At 39.9% G+C, this 12,395-nt stretch overlaps 1 protein-coding gene across 4 annotated transcripts in view; it reads right to left on the reverse strand.

Moving 5' to 3' along the window:
- Positions 1–12,395, reverse strand: part of PTCH1 (patched 1) — a 69,146-nt gene that overhangs the window by 4,058 nt on the left and 52,693 nt on the right. For all 4 annotated transcript variants that reach the window (XM_014936772.1, XM_014936795.1, XM_014936779.1 and 1 more), the window contains 6 exons: positions 11,691–11,971; positions 10,008–10,145; positions 7,344–7,486; positions 4,273–4,372; positions 2,459–2,713; positions 869–1,397 (listed from right to left, as the gene is read on the reverse strand). In XM_014936772.1, the coding sequence (XP_014792258.1) occupies positions 870–1,397; positions 2,459–2,713; positions 4,273–4,372; positions 7,344–7,486; positions 10,008–10,145; positions 11,691–11,971 (1,445 nt within the window). In that variant the 3' untranslated portion in view covers position 869. The remainder of the gene's footprint in view (positions 1–868; positions 1,398–2,458; positions 2,714–4,272; positions 4,373–7,343; positions 7,487–10,007; positions 10,146–11,690; positions 11,972–12,395) is intronic.

Consider the following 12,395-nt stretch of genomic DNA (forward strand, 5'->3'; position numbering starts at 1 on the left):
CACTATTCCCCAGACATCTGCTAAAATATCCTGTCTGTTCTAACCAGGGCTGTTTCCTGTAACATTCTCTTGCCGGCCCAAAACCAGATAATGATTTAGGTATCAAGTCTCACAAGTTTCACAGGAACAGGTTAGATGCCCTGCTAGGCCAGCTCCACCTTACCCTCCTCTGCAAAATCCACTGCAGTTGCCCCTGGCAAGGGGGAGACTGGCACAAGGACCCCTTCCATCAGGCAAGTTGGCTGGGTGGGTCTCTGTAGGCTCCCACACAGCGCAGGGGGACGCCCCAGCACCCAGCAGTGCACTAGGTATGGCGGGGCTTCCCCACCATCTTCTCACTCAGCTGACCTTCCAGAGGTATTCAGTCCTCACCAGGGACTTCAAATTCTCTCACGGACTTTTATTTGGAAGAGGACAACTCTTAAAGTAGCTGGCAATTTCACACTCTCCTGGGCGATATCATTCTGTACGATGCTTTAGGAAGTGCCCGATCCAGGGATCAGAAGTCAGAACCTACCACCAGTAAATGCAGTTGCACAGCTTTGAAGATATTACGCAATATCTCTGCTTCATTCTACTCACCTGGTAAGCTGAGATTGTGCAGTGTACTTTCCCAGTTTGTAAGGGTCTTGGAAGTAGCTCATGACTGAACCCACTATCATTTCTCAGTGTTGGAAAGTACAATCCAACCAGAAAATGTTACTATATTCATAGTAAAGAGACTGAAGATGATCAGGGGACCAATAAGTAAACTAACTGAAGGAAGGCACCTGAGAGAAATTTTATCTTTCCCCTTTCTTTTGATCAGACAAGGCAGACCTTTTGATCCGACACAGACAGAGCTTGCAGCTAGAGGAAACAGACCTACCTTACTGTGAGCTGTTGCCAGGTATCCTCTCCTCACATTCAACATCTTGAAGTTCTATAACTTCTACTTTAGAATTTCTTCTTTCGCATCGCACGTTAAAAGGCACATGGGGGTCCTCAAACGGCCCGTGGTCAGCTTCATGGTACCCCTCGTAGGGCGGAAAGCTCCCTCCCCGAGAGCTGTGGCTGTGCACCGCTGGGTGGACAGCAACAGTCACTGAAGCCGAGGCAGTCACAGTAGTGATGGGCTGGCAGTAGGCCGGCCCCGCAGCGCCCACGGGGCCGAACGCCGGGCTCCTGGGGTTATGAGGGTGAGGCCTGTGGCTCAGGCGATCCCTGCTGCTGGGTCCCGAGTGCCCGTCGGTAGAGATCTCGAAGGCGTCCCTGCGAGGGCGGTACGGAGGTGGTCGCAGCCCGTCCCTCGCCTCGCGTTTGGGCGGCCTGGCCTGGCGCCACCCCTGCTGCGGGCCGCACTCCGCGTTGGATGGCAGTCTGGGGCTCGACTGATGCCTCGTCTCCGGCTGAACCACCTGGAGGAGACAGGCCCGGTTATCCCTCTGGCCACGCCAGACACACAAATACCGTGCTAACGACACCGATAAAAACGCTGCCCTGCCTCTAACTCTGCAGAGGTGACACTCTGCAGTCTGACAGGTTTCGTCTGAAGTTATTAAAACCTCGTGTCATCAGAAAAACATGGGATGACAGCTGAAAACATCATCGTAAGCTCGCTATCTAACGGTACCTCTTTTCAAAGGGACGGGTGACAAGCACGTGATCTGAACTCGTTTAACAAGCAGAATGGCAGGCGTTTGGAAAAGGCTCTGTTCCACGCCGGGTACACACACAGGATGTTGGTAGGGTAGTTTGTATAGACTGTAGGAATCTGTTTTCTGATTTCCGTAAAAAGCGTGAAGCGCAGCAGCCACATCAGTCAATAAACCGTGACCAACTTCAAATGTGGCTGTGCTTGTACCTATTTCTAGGCCTCTGCTGAACAAAAACAGATCTGCATTGCAGCTCAGCATGCAGCATCAGCAGGGGTAGGAGACACAGCTTTTTCACTCTCCTTTGAAATCCCAGTTATGCCAACCCAGTAGCAAGATCTAACAGGCCCAAGATTTGGTAGAACCCCGAAAATGTTTTCTTCTGGCTCTATCAATCTTTCTCCCCAAAATGTGCTGTCAGAGAGAGATTCACGAGATGGTGATCAACAAGGAGCTGTGTGGAGTTAAGTCTGGATCTTTTACTCCCTCCCTGCTCTCTCTCCAAAAACAGTCATCAAACAGACTGAGAATTCTCTCTTCTGGCTGGTGCCAACATGATGTAACAGCAATTACAGATGCCAAAGACCTCTCCTAGCATTATTTTACCCCCAGCTTGATTCTGAAGGAGAGGATGAGGAAAGCCTTCACTCCCTGCTTACAAGTTTTAGCACAAAGTCATAATCAGCCAGGAATATGAGAGATCTTCACACAAAAATAAATAGATTTAAACACCCACCCACCCCACCCCCCCAAAAAAAAACCCCCCCATAGAACCACCAAACACTCTCCTTGCCCTCCTGCCAGTCAATATGCAAGCTACTTACAGTGGACCTTGCAAAAACAGGATTCTCGGTGGCTTCCACTATTACTTGATGGACTGGTGCCCCAGGGCCTTGGGCGGCCTCATACTGATGAAGTTCTTCACTGATGCCGGACACTGTGGTTTGAGAGCTGTACTCTGAATCAGACGAATCTGACCCATTATTTGTGTGCCCAGGTGGCAGTGCAAACCTCACAACGCTGGGGGGTGGCTCAGGAGACGGTGTGGGCAACCTGTTTCGTCCATTGGCTGGAGAAACCTGATAATAACAAGGCATTCAGTAACATTAAGTTAGCATTGGCCTTTGAATCATTAGTGCTTGACACAAATGTTCTTCTGCCAAATACAACCTCCCCGTGCCATGAGAACCTCAGTACCAGTTTTCTGATGAAATATTTATACTGAACCGAAAAAATTAAGGAAAGAAAAAGAGACGTGATATGGATGTGAACAGGATATGGATGTAAACAGGGTTACACAAATTATTCTGGGTATCACTGTCTCAGCAAGCGCATGCACTTGCACTTACAAATACAAAAATACCACATTGACTTCCTCCCCCTCCTTCCTCCCCCTTCAGCATACATTAGCAAAGATTTCATAAAATCGCCTCAAATGTGTATATATGGTATGGTTCAGTGTTTAGTTGCAAAGAGGGAGGACATAAAGGTAATAGCAATGTATGTGTTAATAGCACAGGCGCATATATATATATATATATATATATATATATATATATATATATATATATATATATATATATATATATATATATATATATATATATATATATATATATATATATATATATATATATATATATATATATATATATATATATATATATATATATATATATATATATATATATATATATATATATATATATATATATATAGCTTGAGTAAGGGACATCATGTGTACTGTTAGGAATACAAAAGATTACACAATCATCAAAATTGTTTTTCCAATACAAAAAAAATGCTTTTGAAATATTACTAGTGCTGTATACATAACCTGTATTTTATTCTTATACACACATACACGTATATATATAGACATGCAAAGCACAGCCCACTGATTCTGCTAATATAAAGACTCTGTAGTGCAGCAGTTGTATTAACTATAGAGTAGGTAATGAATAATCAACAACCAAAACCAAATTTGGTATCCATGAATACTTTTTTTGCTGGAGTTGGGCTTTACACTGTAAAGTCACCAACATCTAAGCGAAGCCTTCCACCCATTGAAAATGCTGCTTGAGCCAAGAGCACAGCGCAGGGAGGGGCAACTGGACAGGGGGGACCTTCTGGCAGACCAGTCATGGTTATCAAGGTGTGGTCTGTGGACCACCACTGCTGTATGTTGGTCCACACAGGCCTTCCTGGTGGTCTGCTGAGTTAAATATTTTGGGGAAGGCAACAGAGGCATTGAGGTAGGAAAGAAGATGATACATGTATGAAATTAACTGTCTTCTGAAAAACACTGGGGAAAATCCTCATTTTACAAACTAGTTGCATGTCACATTATGCTTTTAAAAGCATAAATAATCCTGCACTTGTGTCAAGTTTGCTGATTGCAGCCTCGTAAATAATAGTTATTTTAAAAAAACTTCTAAAATTTAAGTAGATCATCAACTAAATAATAAACAGCATTTTTAACAAAGATTTAAAAAAAAAAACACTAGAGGAAACTTAAAAACTAAAAAAATCTGAGAGAATTTAAAAAACAAAGGGTTTTGACAAACAAAGGGGGGTGATTGAGGGCAGGGGTGCAGACGTGGTATTATTTCTCCTGTTCACCATTAATTTTACTGACCTCTGGGTATGGTCCAAAGAACGAAAGAAGAACAGGAAGCAGCACCAATCCATTGAGAACTCCCAGAATGGTTAAGATTGCCAAAACAGCAAAGAAATACCTGAAGTAGGGTTTAGGGGGTTTGAGGAAGAGAATAGCCACAAATATTGTTATAAATTAAGAATAACAAATTACTCCTACATATGTTAAAGTAATACACACACTAAATGAAATCTAAAATATTACTAACATTGTACTAAATATTTATATCACTCTTCATATATAGATATAGGGTTTTTTACCTTTTGAATTAGAGAAGCTACATTCCACAACCCAAAGTGTTAGTTGATAAAGGAAAGAAAAAAATTACATTTGTTAATTTCCCAGAATCTGGAAGCATGTAATGTTATTTATGAATGTGTTACACAAACACAAAAATATGGAATGTGCAGTGAATAGCTGAATGGATTGAAAGCACAAATACAATGAAAAGGGGCCCCCATTAGTGAAAACCCAGCAGAAGCAAACAAATGAAGTGAAGGGTGTAGAATTTAGCCCAGAAGGAAAAGAAGCCCTCTTCTCCCAGCAGCTAATCCACTGTGAAATGCTTCTGCATCTTACAGCAGAATTTCTAATTAAATCTCCAGTGTATCAGGTAAGGGTTTCCCTCGCTGTTCATTAATCACAACTTTCCGCCTAGAATTCTGTGACTTCCATTTTTACCAAATAGCTGGAATTGCAACTTTTTACAACACAGGAACCTGCTCTCTGCAAAGAAAATGCTGTCGATTCTATAGTAAGCTTCAGCATTGTACTGAGTAAGAGCACTCCACAATGGCAGAGCTGCATTGCAGGCTAATCTTTTGTTGAACAATTTAGCATCTCTGAATACTCTTGTTTTGCGTCAGCCAATTCAAACATAATGGCTGAAGTACTATGGAAGAAGAGGAAAGTGCACAAGTGGTTGTCCTTTCCCACCACTGAGGGCTAAGGTCTGGGATCCTTCATGAATACCAAGGTAAACCTGTCAGTAAAAGGAAAGCCTTGCTAGTTGGTATTCAGCACAGCTGGGGCTCAGACTAAACTTAAGGCTGTGTTGTAACTAATGATTTCAAGGACTCAGTCTTGGTAAATTCCTGGAGGAGAAGGCAAAGGAGAAGAACGGGAGGGCAAGTTTGCTACTAATGGGTCTGCTGATTACATTGTCTAGCTGGCAACAAACTTTACTGCGTCTCTGTTTCCACATCTGATCAAATATATCAGCCTCCTGTAAAACTACAAATATCCTGCTATTGTAAACATTTGGGAATTTCTGATCTGCATTAGCAAAAATCAGCAAGCCAATCTGCTCTACTAACATAAACCACCAGAACTTTATACTGGGACAGAGATCAACAACAGGCATTAAAAACATTTGCATCTCATCCATCTAATGCTAGGATAAACAGGAGGATTATAGTTCTGACCAGTTGGTGTATACAATGTCTGTTAATTTACTTAATCTTCCACATTGTTGGACTAATCTATCGCTTTCCGGAAGTCAGGATCTTCTTCGCCCATTGTAACAACGCTCAGGCTCCCATAGTTTATTTTATGTTATTTTTTAAATAAGGCAAACTAAAGTCAGATTGTGCTAGAAAATGAGAAACTGATGGCCAAAAAAAAGTAAAATAACCTAAGTTGAAAAGTTGAAAGGCTCATTTTATAAACTGAGAGAGCGCCCAATCCAAATTTGGTGTGAAGGGCTGCTACAATCTTCCATTTGCTATGACATAAAACTATGCTTGCCAAAATCTTGTCTGTTAAATAGGAAAGTAGCACAGCAAATGTACCCCTGTAAATTTAAGTTAAATCTGTAAGTAACGTATATGTCAAAGTGTTCCAACCCTTAAAAGATCAGGTCCTAAAAGAATAATTCTACCTTATTTCTTCCATACCAACAAAATAAAGTAAAAAATACTGACTTAGGAAAAAAATACAAATTCTATTTTGAGACATGCAACATCTGTACAGTAATAATCCTCATATAGGTTTCATGAGGTCTAACTGCAAACTGCCTGCTTTCTTCAAATCTCTTACATACTTAAACAAAAAATCTTGATGAGATTTACCAGCCATTCTCTCAGTTCCTGCCTCTGACATTTTGTTGTTCTTGTTGTCAAATGGATGTCAGCTAAGTCTAGTCATCTATCCAGCTTATGTCTACCTAAGTAGTTAAGTCATCTTTCAGAGCATTTTTATTTGGCCCAGTTCTACCTCAGTTCCCTTTTAGGGCTTGGAGTATTTTTTTTTCGTCCTGCAGTTTTCCACAAAGAACCTGTGTTACTTCTAAGATTAGCCATTTTGCAGAGCTCCACAGGTTGTTTGTAATAGAATAGGATCTGTTTCATTGCACTTCTCAAATTCCCCTCAACGAAAAACTTGCTTTCCTCTCATACTTGACGAATTCACATTCTTAATTAAATTCACAAGAAACAGTCTGCCTGTAGTTCTAAACAGAAGGGCCTTCAGGCTTTGCTTTACAAAATTTTAATATGAAGTTCTGTGTTCATACTTATGGTTCCCCAGCCCCCCAACTTGTTGTTTTTTTTTTTTCCTCTCCCTGTTACACATTGCTGTAAACCTCACATAACGATAGAAGGAGAAGGCCCAGAGAGAGTCACTTGCAGCAAGCACAGTTGCAGTGTGTTTGTAAGTTCACGTGTCCATTGCACGCAGACTGTTGTGCACACAAGAAGTCTGGAGAACCTGAAGGTTAAAGGTCAAACACAGCTCACACTGGACAATACCAGATGCTTTGAGCTGACTCAAACCCAGAATTAACAAACTTTGCTAAAGAGGGCCATTTTTGTATTCTTTCATGCCGGATGTCAGATTTTCCTGGAACAGATTTTAATGCCAGCATTGAACACTACTGTGTCTAGCATATAACAAGGAGTTAATAAAAGAGAGGGAAAACAGGACCATGATGTAAGCATGCTTGACACACCATGCATAGTAATAAAATGACAGATATGCTGAAGTGATTAAAAAATTAGAGCACATTAACTTTTATTTTAAAAACAAAGTCAGGACACACACAAATGCTTTACCTGACAATAAAATCAAACTCTGATCCTGCGAGCATTAACACTCCCAGCAGAGTGGACACGGCCCCATCCAGTACTGGCGCAAACATGTGTTCCAATGCAAGGACAGCCCTGTGATTCCTGTCTCCTATGGCAGTTAAAAATGCCTGTAAAACAATGAAATCCATTTCATTAGACAAGCGCGCACAACCTTCCAAACAGCCTCTCCCACAGCGTGCACAGTTCTTCACCAGTTAATTACTTCTCTCTAGCTGGCTAACCTTCAAGAGCAGGCTGGATTCTGCAGCCATACCACACAGCTGCTGCTGAAGTCACACGACCAGAGCAAGCACTGATTACAGAGTCAGACTGCAGTAATAATTTTGGAAACAATGCCTGCTTGCATCAGTAGGCTTTTGTCTCCAGCTTTGTTTATTTCCACCTGCAAAGAATTCATTTCACGGTGAAAGCACTTCAGGTGTCAAAATTACAGGGGTACTCCTTTTACTCTCGTGGGAATACGGCTTCCATGACTTTTTTTTTAACACTTCTATTTCACTCAAAAGAAATGTTTTTGCAGCTTCTCTTGCTTCAAAGCTAGGAGGCCTGTACATACAAAATCACCTGAGGAACAGTGCTGAACACAGTGGTGCCTGAGCAACAACATGACTAGTGAAATGCCTTTCTCCCTCCAGCTCTTTAGTAAGCCGTACCAAGAACGCTCAAATACTTTTGATCTTCTTCTGGTGATTTATAAAGGCTCTTTCTTCGGCCTACTGCCTATTAAGATATGAGCTTAAGCGACTATCTTCCTCTTGGTCCTGGAATTTAAGTCTCTCTTCCCTAGTTGCTTATTTTCACTTATCTGATAGATTTGAAAAATTTGAGATCAGTCAACACTTAACAAAGTTATTTGGTGGGGCAAGCAGACCCAAAATGGGTACACGTGCAGTGAGATTCCCAACCCTCACTTCCATAGATAGCCAAACCATGTGTTACTGAACTTTATTATTGGACTAAAACTGCTCTGTGGAAAATTAATGTATCCAGGGCATTTTACGTTCCCATATACACAAATGGATAAAGAATCCCCCTCAGGGTAAAGGCAGCTGTCAGTGAGACAGCTCACATGAATAGGAGCTATGGGATCTAATCCACAAATGTATTAACACGTTATATAAACATATGCATACATGTGTAATTAAAGGATACATAATACAAGTCTACTATCAATTCAGAAATTATTTGCAGAATTTAAAAAAATGAGGTCCCAATTCACAAGCAGTAGTAGAGAACTGAGCCAGAAGTGGATTGTGAATAACCCTTAAACAAATTCAATTAAGTTCTCTATCAACAGTTCCACCATTGCCTTCTTTGTTTATGCAACACTGGTTGACTGTTTACATGCAGGACATTCTGGGAAGGTCAGTACTGCTGCTATCATCTGAGGTCTACTAGGCAATCTTTTATTTAAGCCTACATTTGAAACTTTTTGACTCCAGAGTCAAAAATCACAATTTTCAGTTAGGTTGACATTTTACCTTCAGCCATAAGTAACTTTTACTTCCTTTTTTAAAAACATTATGAAGTACTGTAAATTACTTTCTTCCCATTTAGAAACAACTGTTTTGTCCTGACAATGCTATTGACATGATATTCAATGATAGATAATGACAATGACATTCTTAAAATATTCTAAAATATTGATTAAAATAACCTTATTTTGGTGTCTTATATGTCTAATATATATATCATATAAGAAAAGGACTTATGCTGAGTGAGTGAAACATTGGAAAGATCAGCGCTGACATTGTCAAATGTGAGCATGATAAAAACCCATTTACTCTATACTTTGTCACCAAATAAAGCAAGATGACTTTTGCACACCTTGAACACCCAAACTGCCCCCTTTGCAAGTGCACTGTTGTTTCTAGGCATTTTTGTACATCAGGTTGACTACGCTGGGCGAGTAGGTGCACTCTAGATTTGGACACTTAAGCTTGAAAAATGCTGAAAATCTTCATATAAGACATAGTTCTTTCCCCCTCGCTGCTCCTCTCCATCACATTGGAAAAATATTTTCCTACGGATTACATGTTTGTGCACACTATTAATAGCTGATGGGTTCTGAAAAGAAGGTGTAGGTTTCTGAAGTAGAAAGTGAATCCAAATAACATTCAAATTTTAAGGATTCAGAGAGATCAAATGATACTACATGTGATTTTCAAAATCTCCTTTAAAGGCTTCTTTTCCACAGGATACAGAATCTACATGCAAGAGGGAACAAACAGCTCCATAGCACTGTAGCAACAACAGTGAGGCTGCAGACAAGGACCAGGAGGGTCTGGACTGAAGTAAAGTGCATTGAGAGCTCTGCTTTGTCTATATTCTTGCATCACTTAAGACAACTAGATATCACAAGTGATGTATCCCCTCTTATCTCCTGCAAGACTGATGAATAGTTAGGAACTACCTCATCAAGATCAGCTCCATGCTATCAAGACAAACTGGATGGCACACAAAACAGCTTGTGACCAATTTCTTTCTGAGAATCACGTCACTGACTTAGGAGACTAAGGATTTGTCATCCTAACATTGACACCCTTAAAAAAATTATTAATACTAAATATAAATATTAGTAACATTTAATGATATTTTATTTTTAAAACACTTCCTGATTTTACATACCAAAGCAACATGAACAGTGAATTCCACACCAATGCCAACAGAAGCAATCAGGATAACCACAGGCACTGCACTCAGCTTTATTCCAATTAGACCCATCATGCCAAACAGCTCCACAGTCATCAGAGCCAGCACCACCACCTAGATAATTTCAAACAGCTGTTAGTAACTTCTAATACTCCAGACACATGAAGAGAAACATATTCCAAAACAACATAGTGAATACAAAACATACTCCTCAAAGCCATCCTGTATTTCCAAAGACAAGCTGCTTTCTCCTTGTTTTGTTGTGCTCAACAGCAATGACTTGCTGAAGAGATAGTTTAAATTATACTAAGAACCAGTTAACAGACCAAGCATCAATTTTGTATTGGTTACAATTTATTAGTGATCTGAAAAACAACTTATTCTTCCTTACCATGGATAACCCCCCCCGAACATACATTTTCCCTTTTTCACCTGCTTCTTGGGCAATCCTTCCAGAAAATGTAACTTTCAACTACTTGTATTGGAATTCTTTTTGTAGAACTGCAAATATAAGTGAGGATGACCTTTAAGTAGGTATAAAGCCCAGAAGAAAGTGAATGGTAAAATCAGCTGATGAGTCTCAGGTTACAGGAGGGCTCTGAGCTTTTAAGATACTTGGAGGCAGCATTGACACAAAGTGAACAGTTAAATCTAAGGGAAAGCTTTTATTTTTCTTTCATCTACCTTGTAAAAAAAAAAAAAAAGAGGAAAAGGGAGGGGGGGAAATCTGTAGAATTTACTTTAAAAGTTGCTAAAGCCAAGCAGGAAAAAAAGATAGACATACTTATAAAAGCAATGGTGGACTCTGAAAATAAACGCCTTCTCCAAGGGAAAAAAGTATGCACTACAATAAATGATTTTATAAGCTAATGAATCAAGAGTAATAACATAAATTGCTTGATTAAGTGCTATGAAAAATATTCTAGACTAAACATTTACCTTTTAACATACCTGTCGTATAAACGTAAATTACGAAAACTAGTAACTGTTTTACGCTTTTCTACTTCTGGCATTTTATAAACTATACGATAGTTTATGGAATTTAAACATAGGGACATCATCATTCAATTTAACTTGAATGTTTACTGAGAGGCTTATAGTGCCTTTCAGAAAGCACGGAGGGGTATTCTCTTCAGTTTATAATTTTATGGCTCTTTCTCCTTGATAGCTCAGTTACACTCATTCCACAGTGTGTTCTGTACAACCTAACCATTTCAGTTTTTCCAGAAAGACTGCATTCAGAAATCGTTGGGAAAATTTACAGGCAAGTTAGTGACACGCAACTGCCGTGAAAAATAACTATGCCTGATAAAAGAGAAGGAATACATAACTAGAAATAACTATTTATATTTAATAAAGCTCTTAATTTTCCTCTGTGTCTTTATTTCTCATGTTAGCATGCATCTGAGCCAGGGCAAAAGTTTATGTACCTTTCTAAGAAACCTTTAAAGCTGCAAAATAGGTGGCCAAAGGATTAAGGTTATTAAGGTTTGTACCTTTAGCATGAACCCTACCCCCTCAAGTTGAATAAATATATAATGAATGATGCAATATACATACTCCACCAGAGGCCCAGACATAAACAAAACCTTCCCGACTACAGCAAGAGCTATGCTGAAAGGAATTTGACTTCAACAAAGACCCTTATAATAAACTTACAATGATCCCAGCCGTCCAGGGGTTTAGGAGGAAGAGGGCACACACCAGAAACGTGCAAGCCAAAACCACGCTAATGGATAAGAGAAGCCAGTGACGAAGCCCAATGTACTGCTCCCAAAACAGAAACGGGTAACCGTTTGGGTAGCTGGCGATCCCCAGGCTGCTGTAGTTGCTACAGATAGCTCTCACTTTCTCAATAGCCTCTACAAAGTCAGAAGTTTCACGCAATCCGTTGAGGTAGAAAGGAAACTGAGCATATTCTATAGGCTCAGCTGCTGGAACTAGGAAAAGGACAGCAGTGTTAAAATGTGTGTTTGCAAAGAAGAAGATACACAGCACAATTAACAAAACACTTTGTTCTCCACAGCAAAATGCTTAAAAGCGTTGAATTTAAATTTTACTTCTTTGGAACAAGCGACATTTTAAAAACTCCCCAATAAATTGAAATCTGAAGCAATACAGCTGATCACTATAATTTATCATGCAGTGCAACGGTATGAACACAGTCTACATCAAGTTCCCGAGCAACTCTATATAAATTAACAGATACATTTCAATAGATGTATTTAATCCTTATCAGTGTCGCAGTGGCTTTAATTGAATACCTGGCCAAAAATCCCTAACTGCAAAAGAAAGTAAAAGATCACATAATCTTAAACATTTTATCCAAATGCTCTTCTTTTATGCAAGTGCAGTTCCTTTAAA

This window comes from Calidris pugnax, unplaced genomic scaffold (assembly GCF_001431845.1).
Source record: "Calidris pugnax isolate Ruff unplaced genomic scaffold, ASM143184v1 scaffold2, whole genome shotgun sequence".
Lineage (NCBI taxonomy): Eukaryota > Metazoa > Chordata > Aves > Charadriiformes > Scolopacidae > Calidris > Calidris pugnax.